Source organism: Phasianus colchicus, chromosome 1, assembly GCF_987193195.1.
Source record: "Phasianus colchicus chromosome 1, bPhaCol1.hap1.1, whole genome shotgun sequence".
Lineage (NCBI taxonomy): Eukaryota > Metazoa > Chordata > Aves > Galliformes > Phasianidae > Phasianus > Phasianus colchicus.
The window spans coordinates 62,894,776-62,912,727 of record NC_143436.1 but is presented as its reverse complement, the minus strand read 5'-3'; the positions used below and the strand labels follow the sequence as shown (position 1 = coordinate 62,912,727).

The window sequence follows — 17,952 nt, the reverse complement described above, 5'->3', positions numbered from 1 at the left end:
ACTTTGACTTCTCAGCTTTACTGTGCATGTCCTGCATGAAGTTCAGCAGCCCTGTTTGATCAGTGCCTCAATTCCCACTCAGACTTGTGCATTAAACCACCTCTCGCCCATGGGGATGTCTGCATTTGTAAAGATTCTCCACGTCTCTCACCATCCATCTACACCTGCAGGCAGGGATACTGGGCTCTGCCAGGTCAACCTAGGTCACCAGTGGGGCTGCAGGCTCTGGGGAAAGGGGTAGACGCTGCATCCAGCCAAGTCTCCCAGCTATGAGGGCAGAAGCACGCAATGGCTCTGTGAGCAGTATCCTGCCATCTCTTGGAACTCCAGTTTGCTGAGTCATGTTAGGGCAACCTCTGGTCAACTGCCACTAACTCAAACAGGCAGTAACAAAAAGGGCAAACTTCAGAAGTGTGTTGTCAATCTCCACCAAGATACATGCCAGCAACTGTGCACAGGGGCAGGGCCTGCACAAGCACAGACCTGCCAGGCACAGCCATCCTCAGCCACCCTTCTAGAAAAGAACAGATTGGGAAGAAAAGTTCATGGGTTGTGCTGCAGCACGCCCGGTGTTGACGATAACTTTTGTGACTTTTGATTTCAGCTTACACGCAAGTTTACTTGCGTGAACTGAGATTAATCCAGAGCCTTGTTGCTGGACACGTGAGAACTCAGACACACATGCTGCTCCACCATCCTCCCCCCGCCCAGAGGCAGCACCATCACGATTAAATAGGCTGGGCAGGAAGCGGCCACAGCACAGCCAGCCTGCAGCCTGAGGAGCCATGGCGACCTACGTGCAGCTGAACACCGGAGCCAAGATGCCCATCCTGGGGCTGGGCACCTGGAAGGTAACAGCTTGACAAAAAAGCACTCGTACTGCAGAGATCCCTGGCACCAAGATCGCTTGCTTCTGCTCTGCCTGGCTGCGGGACTGAGCCTGTGTGAGAGAGGGGCTACAGAGTAATGGCAGGAGGAGGGATTTGAGTTTCAGAGCACTGATCTTGGGAAAAAATAATATCAGGGAGGGTTACTTTCTGTAAGGTAGTTTTCCCATTCATCTTTTACTACGAAACAGGCAGTGTTCAAACTGCAGTGATTTGAACTTCTACAGAAATCATTGTTGTTTCCAGTCCCCACCAGGACAAGTGACAGCTGCAGTGATGGCTGCAATCGATGCTGGATACCGACACTTCGATGGTGCCTATGTGTACCAGAACGAGAAGGAGGTTGGGGATGGGATCCAGCAGAAAATCAAGGAAGGCGTTGTGAAACGAGAGGACCTCTTCATTGTCAGTAAGGTAAACCTCTGATGTCCTGTCCCAAAGCAGGAGATGGGAAATGCTTTGCTGTGCTATTCGCAGAGTTGGTAGCTTAGAGAAAAATGTTATACTGTAGTTTGTAGGCATTCAAAACATCCTTCAAGTCATTCCTTATTCCAGTTTATTGCTTAACCCCAAACCCTATGCATTCTCAGGAAGGATATGAATCACTGATTCTGGAAACAACACTTGAATTTCCACACACCGAGTATGATTTTCTTGCACTCAGTAGACAAGGACAATGAGATCGCTGAGCTGTGAGTGGAGGACAGAAACCCTCTTTTCTTCCCAGTTCACTGACAGACTGCTCCCCATTCAGTCTGAAATCACCTGGAGAAGACAGCACTGTACTAGCAGGGACCTGTCTCTAAAGCCAAGGGGAAGCCCTTCCTTCCTTCCCTCCTTTCTTCAGCACATTCTCTCCCTGTGAATGGCTCCTCCTATCCACATCCCTGAACAACAGCCACTCTTCCTCTACCCAACGCACCACAGCCCGACAATTTGTGGAGGGGAAGGAGAAGTGCTGCGACATGAGGAAGGCAGTAGCCCTGCACCTCATGCCCCTGCTGGAGCTCAGAGACATCCTACACACCATGGGCACGGGTGAAGGGGAGCAGGAAAAGAGATATAGGGCCATGTAGGCAGAAGAAAGTTAGACATCAGAGACAAACTGCTCTGAGATCACATGTGCTAGTAGGTTGGTACAGGGGCACTACCAGTGTGCTAATGGCACCCTCATGATGACAAAGCACAGCAGAGCAGACAAGCATTGCAGCGGTAGTGCCTGTGGAGCACCGCAGTTCTTGCTCCAGCAGTGGGGCTCATGAGGCACATGAGGTTCTGGGCAGTTTGTCAGATGCCTTTATTCCCCATGGCCTTCCAAAGAAGATGGAGCATTCCTGTCATCCATGAAAAGGTACACAAAGTTTTAACCCAGGAGATCACACTGTGGCTTGCCTTCTTGTCTCCAGCTGTGGTCCACATTTCATGAAAAACATCTGGTGAAGGGAGCCTGCCAGAAAACTCTTGCTGATCTAAAACTGGATTACCTGGATCTCTATCTCATCCACTGGCCTTCTGGCTTCAAGGTACGCTAAAGACAGTTCTGTTTCCTTGCTTTCTTGGGTGGGATCTACATAGGTGACAACTATGCTTTCAGCACCACTGCTGTTCCTGTCTCGAAACACGACGTTGTTCTGGCGCTGTCATTCTGTTCTACTCTGGCCATGTGAGCCAGGCTCTGGAATTCTGCCCACAATCACACTGCGTGCATGGCATTTTCTGTCCTCTTGATAATGGGAGAGTAAGATCTAATTGATGGCAAGGATGCCCTGATCCTGCCTGAATTAAAAGTATAAAATGGTTCAAGACTTAATTATCTTACAATGAGTATTAAAGTGAGTGGATTTTTTTAAATTCCACCTTAGCTTCCTATACTCCTGTTTGATTTACTTACAAATCTAACTTCCCCAAAGGGAATGTTACAAACGTTTTTATTCCATGCCCACAGGCTGGAGAGGATCTATTTCCCACAGATGACCAAGACATGATTATACCCAGCAATACCGACCTTCTACAAACATGGGAGGTAAGTTCAACCACAGAAACAGTCCAGTTTTCTCTGTCTTTGCCAGTCATTTCCACACTTTCATTGCATTCAACACCCTCAGAAATGTCCTTTCACACATGTACATTTAGTAGGGAGGAAATCAAGGAAATACAAGGTATATGTTTGTGTGCTTAGTATTACTTCCACACTATGGATCCCTGCACATCTAACTCACAGTGAGAGCCAAAATCTCCTTCAGGAAAGCTGCAGACCACAGAGAAGATGGAAAAAGTTCCCAGCTTGAGCATATCAACTGTCCAATGCACCACAAGTCTTGTCCTCAGGCAGTTCTTGAAGGGCTCAAACACATTTTGCAGGAATAAAGACATTCTAGGTTATGAGCTTACCCAGAGCTAGGGGCACAACCCAGCTGTGCTTCTACAACATGCAACATCGTGTGATTTTTTCACAATGTGAAGGAGTGAGACTTTGAGCTTGGGGAAGATCTCACTGGCATTTCCCTCAGGGAGCACAGTGGGTCTAAGTAGTTAATCTGTGCTACTCATGAAAACAGGGAATTATGCCACAGAAGAGCATCTTCAGGATCCATCTTCCATACCAGATGTTGACTTTGCTCCTCTTTCTGCTAGGCCATGGAGGAGCTGGTAGATGCCGGCCTGGTAAAAGCCATTGGCATCTCCAACTTCAACCACGAGCAGATTGAAAGAATCTTGAACAAGCCAGGACTGAAATACAAGCCTGCAAACAACCAGGTAAGCTGATAAGTGATCCCACCTATACATCTTTCATTGACTATGAAGACCTGATCCATTGACTGGGAGATGGAAAAGGAGAACAATGTGAAGAAGACATTTATCCTTAATCCAGCTCTGTGGGTATTTCTGTGTACAAAAAGCATTGACGTATTCACCATTTGTCTCACGCTGATGAACTGCAGTACACAAAGGCAGATGTATTTCCTCATGAAATGTTGTTTCCGAAAGGATAAAGAAAACAGAGCTGAGTGAAACCTCTTCAGACAAACTGTGCAAAAACTTTCCATGATAATTGGTTTTTAAGAGATAATGACAGTTGCATGTTATCACCCAAGACATTAGTCCGTTTGTCCAAAAGGCAGATTCTACCTGCATTTGGTGACAATTATTGACACACAGCAATATCACAGTGGTTCTGCCACCATCATCCTCTGTACTTTCATGTTTCCAGATTGAATGTCATCCATACCTGACACAGGAGAAGCTGATCAACTACTGTCAATCCAAAGGGATTGCTGTGACAGCATATAGTCCCTTTGGCTCTCCTGACAGGCCACGGTAAGATTATCTGAATTTTTGAACTGGAGCTGGCAGGAATTTGCCATGAACTATTGCCACTACAACTCCATTAATCATTCATCGTGATACACAGATATCTGTTGCTACGCTGGATGTTCCTGTGGAGCTTTCTTGCCATTGATGAATGACATTCTTTTCTTTGTTTAGGGATAAGCTAGAGCACCCTTTACCTCTGGATGACCCCAGGATTAAAGAGATTGCAGCCAAGCACAACAAAACAGCAGCACAGGTAGGTGGGTGCTGGACGGTGAGTACTGCTTCCCATAACTCTGTGATTAACAAAAATTAGGCCGGAGAAGGAGATCAAATCTAAACCCGTTCTCTACAAGTTGTGGCACTCCTCTGATTATTCCCGAAAAATGCAGATGCTTGCCTGTAGCTTGCAATATAAGCCACTATTGCTTCTTTGGCCATAAACAAAGAAAAGATTCTTGACCCATCTTCAGGCAACGCTTCTCCTCAAAAGTTCCATTACAGAGAATGGCAACCTCGTATAAATCAGTGAGAGTCCAGGCATGAGTGAAAATAAGCAACTGTATCCAAACCAGATTGGGGAAGAGGCCTCCCTTGTAGTGACCCACCACTCCCGTTTTTGCTCATCACAGAGCCCAACACGGGCCACAGGACAGGAATGACTTGAAACACTGCTGTGTAAAGGTGGCTGCACATATGGCAAACCACTGTTGAGCACACTCAGCTTCTGTGGTAACACCACCTGTCTTCTCCTTGATTCGGAGGTCTCTTCCTGCAGGTTCTCCTTCGCTTCCAGATCCAGAGAAATGTGATTGTGATCCCCAAGTCTGTCACACCACAGCGCATTGTGGACAACTTCAAGGTGGGTGAATACAAGTGACCTGGCATCATTTTCCCCAGCAGAGCAAGCACAGATCCTTCCTCAGCCTTCCCAAGCCCTTCTCAGAAAAGAACACAGGACTTTTTCTATCTGCCTGTTTACCACTACTAAAGGAATATTCAGAGCAGACTTGGAGACCAAGAACAGAAATATAGCAGAAAAAACGGACGCAGAATATACAGAGCTCATAAAGAGTTCTTGTGTTAATTAAAAGTGCAGTCCTCTATCTCTTCTTAAATCAGCAGTCCACGATGGAAAATGGATCCGCCTCTATGAATCTGCTGTCTTAGCCTGTCTGTCTTCCTCACGCTACTCCAGTTCTTTCAAAGAGGTGATTTCCAGCTTTTTCTCTTGTTAGGTCTTTGACTTTGAATTGACTAAAGAAGAGATGGCAACTCTTCTCAGCTTCAACAGGCACTGGAGGATGGGTTTATTAAGCCAGTAAGTGACATCAATTCTTTACTTTCAAGTCATACCTTCTGAATTATCTCCACCGTGTGGTTTCTGTCAGAGCTACTAGGCAGCATGAAATTCATTGACAAAAGTTACTAATTCAAATAATAGAAGGTTTGTCCAAAAATACTTTTGCAACAGACAGGTAAATATATTCATTTTGAAATCAAAGGAAAGAAACAGCAGACCACACACTCATTTTCAGTTCAGTTTCCAGGGAACTCACTAACTTCAACTACAAAAGATGGGTTCTCACGCATCATTATGTCTTTCTCCACATTAGAAAAACTGGGATGCATATCTTCACACATTCTTCCGGCAATTACGTAATTCAGATCATAGAGTTATAGAATCATAAAATCAAAGACTCACAGAATCATAGACTCACAGAACAGCTCAGGTTGGAAGGGATCTTAAAGATCACCCTGTTCCAACACCTCCGCTATTGGCTGGGATGCCAGCCACTTCATCAGGCTGCCCAGGGCCCCTTAAAATCCCCATTTAGCGACTCCTCTGCGTACCGAACACACCTCGATCTAACACATGCTTTAGCCGTTAAAAGTACTTTCTCTTTTTGATTTCTTTCAGGGCCAGAATACACAAGGAGTACCCTTTCCATGCAGAATACTGATGCTGTTTGTAACTGAGCCTTCTCTAGACCCCTGGTGTTTCATGTGCCTCTCCCCTAGCTTTCAGATCTGTATCCAGCTTTCTTACTGCGTCTGTCCTGTTGCTGTCAGTGAAGTCAAAGTACATTTACTCCAATGCTTCCATCCAATTTCGTTCTTTGGAAAATGGAAAGAGTATTGCCCAGCAGAACAAAATGTGGGATGTAATAATTTTCTGCTTATCAGAAGAGAGGAGAATTACTGAAGTATCTGGGCAGAACTACTAAGTGGAAAATGAGGACAGTTTGAACACTTGAACCACTGTTCAGCAAGTGCCTTCAGTCTTGCATCAGCACAAAGTAACTATAAAGGGTGAAAACATTACTGGCTGAAATATTAGTGTAGGGGTGGGGGGGGGGAACTTTTCTTTGTGAAATTAAATAAACTATCTATGAATGTTAAACCTCTCTTCTTGGCTGATGGCTGGTGCCTGTGGAACACACTGGTGCTTGTTCTTGCAGTTCAGCTCACACTTCTCTGCTGTGTGAGGAAAATGAGGTTCTGAGCACCTTGGGAAAATACAGTCTGTTCTGTGCATGTCCCAAAGAGTGTGTGGTCATCGGCTTTCATGGTTATCCTTACGAAGGAGAATGGGAAACATGGTTGATTGCAAAGTACACATTGTTTGAAAAACCTCTGCTGAAATGAACCTGCTAGAGGACACTTGCCAGCCTGAAACTGGATTACCTGGATCTCTACCTCATGCACTGACCTTTGGGGTTTGAGGAATAGTAATAGTAATGCACTTGGCAGCTTTACCATGACCTCTGCTTCTGAAGATTTATATGGCTTTACTGCCCAATAACTGCTACCGATGACAAAGTTAATCACGGCTTTGATAAGTACAAGCATTGCTCTCGACTATGTGTGTGGGTCTGCATGGTTTCCTTTCCTGTAGGTGTTTGGATGAGTCATCACATTGAAGGGCCCAGCACAAACACTGCCTTGACTGGGATATGCTGGCCAGAAATACCGGATGGGTGGTGTTTCTCTCTTAGTCTAACACACTGTGAATTTCTCTGTTTAACCAAAGAGATTTGGGGATGGGTGCCATGTCAGAAACAGTACAATAATTACCAGTACCCAACTTTCCACAAGATAACCATGTTGGGCAAGCTCACCAGTTCTTTCTGCATTTTCATGGAGGGAAACAAGGAATATCAGGAAGAATGCATTCAGGCCTTGTCTTGCATCATGACTAGTGACTTCACTGCACTCTGCTAGGCCATGGAAGAGTTGGTAGATGCTGGTCTGGTAAAAGCCATTGGAACTTCCAGCATAAACCGCGAGCAGAATGAAAGAATCCAAAACAAGCCAGGACTGAAATATACACCTGCAAACAAACAAGCAAGCTGATAATTGCGAAACCAGGCCCATAGTTCTCAGGGATTATGAAGATCTGATTAAAGTTGCTTGAGGATGTGGAAAGAGGGAGAACAAAGTTGACATTCCGTGTACTCCAAATGCCACTCTATTGAGAATTCTGGGTACAAATGTCATCAGAAATCCAGGGATTTCAGATCTCTCTAACGGAGCAAACTGGAATTGCCTTGGGCTGCATGTAAAATATATAATGAATTCAACGTATATAAGTTACAAAACATTTTAAATGTAGTTTTTCTTGAAACATAAAACTGAGAGCAACAAAAACATACAACTACTCGGATGTTTGACCTTGTTTTGTGAAACTAATGCATCAGACTGCTTCAGTGGCAGTGGTTGCCATCCATAGTGAATTTTCTAGGTGTTCATCAGAGATTTTTGATGAAATATTATTTTTCCTGAGCTCCATCCTTGACAATAACTGTTCACAAATGTACAAACTGCCAAAAAATGATGACATGAATAAGGCGTGACTGTGAATCGAGGCATATTTTTCTGTGGTAAGACGGGCCTTATGAATGTCTTGTAAGGAGACACAACCAAAGTTTTTCGTTGACTTGATTGTCTGATTGCAACTCCATAAATTTCATGAGAAAAAATTGCAAGTAATAAATTTAAGTTGACTGAAAACGAATTCACAAATACACTCAAACATGATCATATTTTTGTTTTAAATTTTGAAACCAGTTCTCATATTTCTTTATCAAAATGGAAAGCAGGGCTGCATATTTTCCATTGTTTACAGCACTGTCTTGAGCCAGTGTATCAAAACGCATGAAATTATTTGTCATAACGTGAGCTTGCCACAATTTAATTTCCATTTCAAATGCTGTTATTGTCTGAAACATAGCACAGATAAAAGTGATTTCCACTCTAAGGACGCACCTTTAACTCATCAAAAAGAGCATCCACCAAAAATGCTAAATCTGTGAGCCGTTTTTAACCTTCATGTTCTGGCACAAATTTTCCTTTTGATTCCGTTTTCACTTTGCAAATCATAATTGCAACAGTTTTTTCAGCGCTTTACCTCGACTTAGCCACCTTCCTTCAGAAAAGGAAATGATGACCTCAGAATCACCACGCATACTTTTAGGGAATTCTTCAAACTGGCAATGGTAGAGACCTTTGGACTTTGTGAAATTCACAGATTTGATGACCATTTGTGTGACAATTTCTACTCTTAGAGCAGGAATTTGCTTGCTGTCTAGTCATCGAATCAAAGAATGGCTTGGGTTAGAAGGGACCTCAAGGATCATTAGGTTCCAACCCCTAGCCACACGCAGGGCTGTCAGCGGCTACATCAAGATTGCCTCTCCATACTGGCCTTGACCACCTCCAGGAATGACGTATCCACAACCTCTATGGTCAAGCTGTTCCAGCGCCTCACCAGTCTTTCAGTAAAGACCTTTCCCCTGACATCTAATCTAAATCTCCCTCCCTTTTGTTGAAAACCACTCCCCTCTGGTCCTATCACTATCTACCCATATAAAAAGTTGATTTCCCTCCTGTTTGTAAACTCCCTTTGAATACTGGAAGGCCACAATGAGATCTCCTCATAGTCTTCTCTTTTCCAGGCTGAGCAAGCCCAGTTCCTTCCGCCCATCTACACAGGAGAGGCGCGCCAACATAGAGTGAGCTGCGGATGCAGTGATAGTTCATCAAACGTGACATACTTGTGGGAATTGAATCATCTTCTATTAATTCTATAAGTATTCATCCTTTGTACCATCACGGGGACACCACCAGTAGCTCTATCAGACATTCTGACAAAGGTGAAAGAAAATTGCTGTAATGTAGCTTTGTCACTGTTTCATATAAATCGATCTGTGTCTTTCAATGGCACCAAAGATGCAATTTCTTCGGTGACACTATATTTGTTATCAAAACCTCTAAGGAAAATGCCAAATTGAGCCGTGTCTGTAGCATTAGCACTTTTATCTATCGTCAAAGCGTAACATTTGAAATTAGCAGCATTACTCTCCAATTTTTTTGATAGGTTTTCCTATTTCTTCAGTTCATCTGGCTGTAGTCAGGTGAGACAAACGGAACAGATTTTAGAAAAATCCTGCGTTTTATCAGGACACATCTTATCAGCCACGCTTTTCACGCGTTGCTTAACAAACTCACCATCAGGAAATGGCTTTGATTTTTATGCCATCAGATTAGCTATCCCGTCAGAAGATTTTACAACAGAGTCTATTTGAGTTTTAACTTATTTTTAAATATTTTCTTGAGGTGACAGATCTTGACTCAGTTCCAATACTTTGTCTTTACAAAGCATTCCTCAATATGCATCAAACTGGCAGCATGTCTCTGCACAGGTATTTTGAAATTGTCCTTTTTGAAAACTGACATGATTTCCTTGCAAAAGATCCAAAATGCCATATTATCTGTCAGCACTACACTGCACCCTCCCTGTCTCCTGGGGCAGGGTCAGGCTGCTCCACAGTGCTCCGCAGGGCAGAGCTGCCACCATGATGATGCAGCAGCAGGGCACAGGCTGCAGGCTGGACATGCCTGCTGAAGCCTGTACCAATAAACTGGAAGAATTGCAAGCAAAAAGAACAATTCACAAGAAGAAAGTTGGTCCTCTTAAGATCACAAAAACGCCAAGGATACACTTTGACTTCTGAACTTAACCACACGTGCTTTGCATGAACTTCAGCAGCAATGTTTACCCTCTGCCTCAGTTCCTGTTCTGTGAAGTACAGGAACGTTACCTGTGGGCAAAGGGAACAACTTCATTCAGTTGCCCCAGGTGTCTCTCACTGTCCATCTGCACCAGCACGTAGGGACACCAGGCTCTGGCAGGCCAAAACAGACAACACTGGGACAGAGGCACAGGCCCTACCTTCACCTGAGCCTCCCAGCTGTGAGCGCCACAGCATAGGACGGCTCTATGAGAAATTCCATGCCACACCTTGGGGCTCTGATTTGATGAATTTCTGTGGGGCAACCTCTGGCTTTAATAATGCCAAGTCATGGGACAAAGTGCCACTAACTCAAACAGGCAGTAACCAACTGGGAGAAGTTTAGAAGTGTTGCAAATCACAATCAAAATGTATGCAAACAACTGGGCCGAGGGGCAAGGCCCTGCACAAGCACAAACCGGACCAGAGAACAGCAACACTCAGCTCTCCTTCTGATAAAGAAATGGACTGGGAGTAAAGGTTTATGGGGTGTGCGCAGCCATGCCTTCTGCTGGCAATCACTTCCATAATTCTGGAATGATTTCAGCTTGCACATTAACTCGTGTGAGCTCAGAATAATACACAGCATTGTTGCTGGACACGTGAGAGCTCAGAGCGCAAGCGCAGCTCCACCATCCTCCCCCCGCCCAGAGGCAGCACCATCACGATTAAATAGGCTGGGCAGGAAGCGGCCACAGCACAGCCAGCCTGCAGCCTGAGGAGCCATGGCGACCTACGTGCAGCTGAACACCGGAGCCAAGATGCCCATCCTGGGGCTGGGCACCTGGAAGGTAACAGCTTGACAAAAAAGCACTCGTACTGCTGAGATCCCTGGCACCAAGATTGCTTGCTTCTGCTCTGCCTGGCTGCGGGACTGAGCCTGTGTGAGAGAGGGGCTACAGAGTAATGGCAGGAGGAGGGATTTGAGTTTCAGTGCACTGATCTTGGGAAAAAAATAATATCAGGGAGGGTTACTTTCTGCAAGGTAGTTTTCCCATTCATCTTTTACGAGGAAACGGGCATTCAAACTGCAGTGATTTGAACTTCTGAAGAAATCATTGTTGTTTCCAGTCCCCACCAGGACAAGTGACAGCTGCAGTGATGGCTGCAATCGATGCTGGATACCGACACTTTGATGGTGCCTATGTGTACCAGAACGAGAAGGAGGTTGGGGATGGGATCCAGCAAAAAATCAAGGAAGGCGTTGTGAAACGAGAGGACCTCTTCATTGTCAGTAAGGTAAACCTCTGATGTCCTTCCGTCCCAAAGCAGGGGATGGGAAATGCTCTGCCTATGCTATTCGCGGAGTAGATAGCTTAGAGTCAAGTTTTACACTGAAGGATGAAGTAATGCCTAACATCCTTCTTGTCATTCCTGATTCAAGCTTACTGCTTCACCCCATGAGGAAGGCAGTGGCCTGGCACCTCATGCCCCTGCTGGAGCTCAGAGACATCCTACACAGCATGGGCACGGGTGAAAGGGAGCAGGAAAAGAGATATAGGGCCATGTAGGCAGAAGAAAGTTAGACATCAGAGACAAACTGCTCTGAGATCACATGTGCTAGTAGGTTGGTACAGGGGCACTACCAGTGTGCTAATGGCACCCCCATGATGACAAAGCACAGCAGAGCAGACAAGCAGTAGTGCCTGTGGAGCACTGCAGTTCTTGCTCCAGCAGTGGGGCTCACACTTGTCTGCTGCATGAGGTACATGAGGTTCTGGGCAGTGTCAGATGCCTTTATTCCCCATGGCCTTCCAAAGAAGATGGAGCATTCCTGTCATCCATAAAAAGGTACACAAAGTTTTAACCCAGGAGATCACACTGTGGCTTGCCTTCTTGTCTCCAGCTGTGGTCCACATTTCATGAAAAACATCTGGTGAAGGGAGCCTGCCAGAAAACTCTTGCTGATCTAAAACTGGATTACCTGGATCTCTATCTCATCCACTGGCCTTCTGGCTTCAAGGTACAGTAATGGCAGTTCTATTGCCATGCTTTCTTTGGTGACCTTTTCAGAGCTGCACCACTGCTGTTACTGTCTCGAAACATGATGTTGTTCTGGTGCTGTCATTCTGTTCTACTCTGGCCATTTAAGCCAGGCTCTGGAATTCTTCCCACAAGTACAGTGCGTACACGGTGTCCTCTCTCCCTTTAATAATGGGATTGGAAAATCTTACACCAAGCTCAGGCCTCTCAGCTGCAACAAGAAGTTATTCTGCTATCCCTCACACAACTACAATGCATTCATTTCAAATATAACCTTTGCAGAATTCAGCAGAATTTCCTGCTTTTAATGGAACAGTTGATGGCAAGAAGGCCTTGACCTTCCATGAATTTTTAATTTTCTTCTTTTTAAGAAGAAATTACACAAAACTGAATTATCTTACAATGAGAGTTTACATGTTTGGTTTTATTTTTTGCATGTACCATTAGCTTTTACTTCCCATACTCCTTTTTGATATCCTCACAATGCTAGCTTACCTAGTGGGATTGTTACAATCATTTTTATTCCACGCTCACAGGCTGGAGAGGATCTATTTCCCACAGATGAGAACGGCATGGTTATACCCAGCAACACTGACCTTCTACAAACATGGGAGGTAAGTTCAACCACAGAAACAGTCCAGTTTTCTCTGTCTTTGACAGTCATTTCCACACTTTATTGCATTCAACACCCTCAGAAATGTCCTTTCACGCATGTACATTTACTTGGAAGAAAATCAAGGAAGTACAAGGTAGATTTCTACATGCTTAGTCATAACTTCCACACTATGGATCCCTGCATGTCTAACTCACAGTGAGAGTCAAAATCTCTTTCAGGGAAGCTGCAGACCACAGAGAAGATGGAAAAAGTTCACAGCTTGAGCATATCAACTGTCCAATGCACCACAAGTCCTGTCCTCTGGCAGTTCTTGAAGGGCTCAAACACATTTGGCAGGAATAAAGACATTCTAGGTTATGAACTTACCTACAGCCAAGGGCACAACCCTTCAGCGGCCTTGTATAGCAGCAAACCATTGAGTATCATTGTCCTTTTCCTCATGCAATGTGGTGCGATTTTTCACAATGTCACGGAGTTAGACAATGAGCTTGGAGGAGACTGCACCCACATTTCTTCAGCGAGCATTCCAGATCTATATAGTTAATTTGGGGAATCACGCCACAGAAGAGCATCTTCAGGATCCATCTTCCATACCAGATGTTGACTTTGCTCCTCTTTCTGCTAGGCCATGGAAGAGCTGGTGGACGCTGGTCTGACAAAAGCCATTGGCATCTCCAACTTCAACCACGAGCAGATTGAAAGAATCTTGAACAAGCCAGGACTGAAACACAAGCCGGCAAACAACCAGGTAAGCTGATAAGTGATCCCAACTATACATCTTTCATTGACTATGAAGACCTGATCTATTGAATGGGGAGATGGAAAAGAAGAACAATGTGAAGAAGACATTTATCCTTAATCTACCTCTGTGGGTATTTCTGTGTAAAAAATGCACTGACACATTCACCATTTGTCTCTCACTTTGATGAACCACAGTTTGCAAATGGAGACGTAGTTCTTCCAGAAACATTCCTTCTGGAAGGATAAAGATGACACAGCCTAGTTAAACCTCTGCAGACTAAAAACTTTACACGACAATAGGTTTTTAAGACAAAATGAAGGACATGTTGTCACCCAAGACATTACTCCGTTTGTGCAAAAGGCAGACTGTAACTGCTTTTGGTGTTAACTATTGGCACACAGCAATATCACAGTGGTTCTGACACCATCATCCTCTACCCTCTTGTGTTTCCAGATTGAATGTCATCCATACCTGATCCAGGAGAAGCTGATCAACTACTGTCAATCCAAAGGGATTGCTGTGACAGCATATAGTCCCTTTGGCTCTCCTGACAGACCATGGTAAGATCACTGGCATTTGGCAAGGGAGCTGGCACAAATTTTGCTTGAACTATTCCTTCTAGAACTCCATTAATCATTATCCATTACCAAGATGCAGATATCTGTTGCTACGATGGCTGTTCCTATGGAGGTTTCTTGCCATTGATCTTCTGCTCTTTGTGTAGGGCTAAGCCAGAGGATCCTTCTCTTCTGGATGACCCCAAGATTAAAGAGATTGCAGCCAAGCACAACAAAACAGCAGCACAGGTATGTGGCAGCTAGATGGTGGGTACTGCTTCCTGTAACACAGTCGTTAAAAAAATACACCTGAGCAGCAGATAAAAACTAAATCCATTCTCTGCAAGCTGTGGCACTCCTCTCATTATTCCCTAACAATGCAGACTGTTGCTTCTATGGCCTCCAATATATGCCACTATTGTTTCTTTTGCCATCAACCAAGAAAAGATTCTTGTCCCATCTTTAGGCATCCTTTCTCACCACAACTCCTGTTACAGAAAATGAATTGCAGAATTGTAGAAATGTTTGTGTTGGAACAGACTCTTAAAGGTCATCTAGTCCAATCCCTGCACCGAACAGAGACATCTACAGCTAGGTCAAGCTACACAGAGCCTGGGCCAGCCTGATTGTGAATGCCACCAAGGACCAGGAATATACCATGCCGCTGGGCAAACACTTCCGGTGCTTCAATACCCTTACTGTAAAAAAAAATTCTCCTTATACCCAATCAAAATTGCTCACTATTTTAGTTTGAAATCATTTTGAAGTTCTGCTTAAATTACTGAAAGTCCAAGTAAGAAAGAAAATAACTACTGTCCCAAAACCAGACTGGAGAGGAAGGCTCCCATGTGAGGATCCACCACTTAGCCCATTGCTCATCAGGAAGCACTACACAGGCTACAGGACAGGAATGACTTGAAAGGCATCCCTACAAAAGTGGCTGCAGCTCAGGCAAACTGCTGTTAAACACACACGGCTTCTATGGCAACACCTCCACCTGTCTTCTCTCTGATTTGTGGTCTTTGCCTGCAGGTTCTCCTTCGCTTTCACATCCAGAGAAATGTGATTGTGATCCCCAAGTCTGTGACACCACAGCGCATTGTGGAGAACTTCAAGGTGGGTGAATACAAGTGACCTGGCGTCACTTCTCCCTGCAGAGCAAACAGGCATCAGGCTGAAAGCTCAGCTTTCCCAAGCTGTTCTCAGAAAAGAACACAGGACTTTTTCTATCTGCCTGTTTACCTCTACTAAAGGAATATTCAGAGCAGACTTGGAGACCAAGAACAGAAATATAGCAGAAAAACCGGACACAGAATATACAGTGCTCATAATGAGGTTCTTGTGTTCATTAAAAGTGTAGTCCTCTATCTCTTAAGTCAGCAGTACAAGACATAAAATGGATCCGCCTCTATGAATCTACTTTCTCAACCTATCTTCCTCATGCTACTCCAGTTCTTTCAAAGAGGTGATTTCCAGCTTTTTCTCTTGTTAGGTCTTTGACTTTGAATTGACTAAAGAAGAAATGGCAACTCTTCTCAGCTTCAACAGGCACTGGAGGATGGGTGTAATGAGCCAGTAAGTGACATCAATTCTTTACTTTCAAGTCATACCTTCTGAATTATCTCCACCGTGTGGTTTCTGTCAGAGCTACTAGGCAGCATGAAATTCATTGACAAAAGTTACTAATTCACATAATAGAAGGTTTGTCCAAAAATACTTTTGCAACAGACAGGTAAATATATTCATTTTGAAATCAAAGGAAAGAAACAGCAGACCACACACTCATTTTCAGTTCAGTTTCCAGGGAACTCACTAACTTCAACTACAAAAGATGGGTTCTCACGCATCATTATGTCTTTCTCCACATTAGAAAAACTGGGATGCATATCTTCACACATTCTTCCGGCAATTACGTAATTCAGATCATAGAGTTATAGAATCATAAAATCAAAGACTCACAGAATCATAGACTCACAGAACAGCTCAGGTTGGAAGGGATCTTAAAGATCACCCTGTTCCAACACCTCCGCTATTGGCTGGGATGCTAGCCACTTCATCAGGCTGCCCAGGGCCCCTTAAAATCCCCATTTAGCGACTCCTCTGCGTACCGAACACACCTCGATCTAACACATGCTTTAGCCATTAAAAGTACTTTCTCTTTTTGATTTCTTTCAGGGCCAGAACACACAAGGAGTACCCTTTCCATGCAGAATACTGATGCTGTTTGTAACCGAGCCTTCTCTAGACCCCTGGTGTTTCATGTGCCTCTCCCCTAGCTTTCAGATCTGTATCCAGCTTTCTTACTGCGTCTGCCCTGTTGCTGCCAGTGAAGTCAAAGTACATTTACTCCAATGCTTCCATCCAATTTCGTTCTTTGGAAAATGGAAGGAGTATTGCCCAGCGGAACAAAATGTGGGATGTAATAATTTTCTGCTTATCAGAAGAGAGGAGAATTACTGAAGTATCTGGCAGAACTGCTCAGAGGAAAATGAGGACAGTTTGAACACTTGAACCACTATTCAGCAAGTGCCTTCAGTCCTGCATCAGTGCAAAGCAGAGGCTGAGAATCCACAAGAATTAACAGACATCCACCATTGCATGAGAAGTCTTTCCTATTTTAAATACAAGTAAATTTAAGCGTGAAATTATTACTGGCTGAATTGTTTTTGCAGGGATGGTGGGGTTGAATTTTTTTTTTTTTTTTAATGAAATGAAATCTCTATGAATTTACCCTTCTCTTCCATCTTTTTTGAGCATTGGCATTAGGGGAAGGGAAATGATAATGTCGTGGAGGGCCAGGTAACACAAGATGTCATCCAATGTGGTGTTAGGAAGCATCATTCCTTTATTCCTCATGATACATTCCAAGCAACTTGACAAACAAGTGCATGCTCTCAGAGTTCGGGTTCTACATTTAAACAGTTAAGACATACATGTGCATTACTTGGGGGAACATATTTATTCTTTTCCAAGATCTCTGGCTATGCACAGTAGCATCTAAGGTGGTCACATGCTTACTTACTTTCTCCCTGTTTTTCCACCATGAGCTTCATCACTGAGACTTTTGGTTGACTTTTAGCTTTTTTTCCCCAATTTGGCAAATTTTCATGCCTTGTTAGGCTATAATGAGCAACTTTCAAAATAATATATGTGAAAATTCAAGGAAAACATCCTTGCACCTAGTTTAATGCAAATATCAGTAGCTTATTAATCTCTAGTGCTTCTCATGAAGCAGAATTAAGAGAAAGCAAGGCTGTTCACACACCAAGCAAAGTTGAAATGGAAAGTTTTAGAAGTAGCACTCATTGATTCCTTTTGGTAAACTAATATAATTAGTCCTTAAACTAACATACTGATAGCCATTGCTAAACAAACCAGCTTATATCCACCCCTCCTTTTCTTTTGAGGGTTATGATGTATATATCTTAATCCTTACCATCTTTGACCTTCACCTTTAGGGATATGTTCCCAACATTGAATCATACAACAAACAAGGATACATACAGCTCCTACCTACACTATTCCTACAAGTAACTTGTTAACCAATCTAATCTGGGAAGCCAGGAGTCATTTTGGTTAAAAGGTGAGTTAAGCTCCAGCTTACATCATCCTGGCTTACTTTATGTAGCATTTCAGCTTGGTGCCATATCTTGCATATGTCTGTTTTTATTCTAACATTTTGATCTACATAAAAACAACAACTAGCATTTACTCATTATTGTGCAACTCATAACATATCTAAAGTAATTCCATTTTGCAATACTTCTTTGGCTAAGCTTTG

At 43.8% G+C, this 17,952-nt stretch overlaps 2 protein-coding genes across 2 annotated transcripts; both read left to right on the top strand.

The window, feature by feature from the left end:
• Positions 1–292: 292 nt before the first annotated feature.
• On the top strand, positions 293–7,090 carry LOC116226881 (aldo-keto reductase family 1 member B1-like). Its single transcript, XM_090145571.1, has 10 exons — positions 293–851; positions 1,134–1,301; positions 2,294–2,410; positions 2,833–2,910; positions 3,522–3,644; positions 4,099–4,205; positions 4,374–4,455; positions 4,978–5,061; positions 5,438–5,520; positions 6,121–7,090. Exons 1-10 carry the CDS (start codon positions 786–788, stop codon positions 6,161–6,163), a joined length of 951 nt encoding a protein of 316 aa, XP_090001697.1. The 5' UTR covers positions 293–785; the 3' UTR covers positions 6,164–7,090.
• A 3,800-nt stretch (positions 7,091–10,890) lies between these two features.
• Positions 10,891–16,819, top strand: LOC149919662 (aldo-keto reductase family 1 member B1-like). The gene is made up of 10 exons (XM_090145559.1): positions 10,891–11,064; positions 11,345–11,512; positions 12,120–12,236; positions 12,793–12,870; positions 13,498–13,620; positions 14,068–14,174; positions 14,339–14,420; positions 15,204–15,287; positions 15,664–15,746; positions 16,347–16,819. Exons 1-10 carry the CDS (start codon positions 10,999–11,001, stop codon positions 16,387–16,389), a joined length of 951 nt encoding a protein of 316 aa, XP_090001685.1. The 5' UTR covers positions 10,891–10,998; the 3' UTR covers positions 16,390–16,819.
• The last annotated feature ends 1,133 nt before the right edge of the window (positions 16,820–17,952 follow it).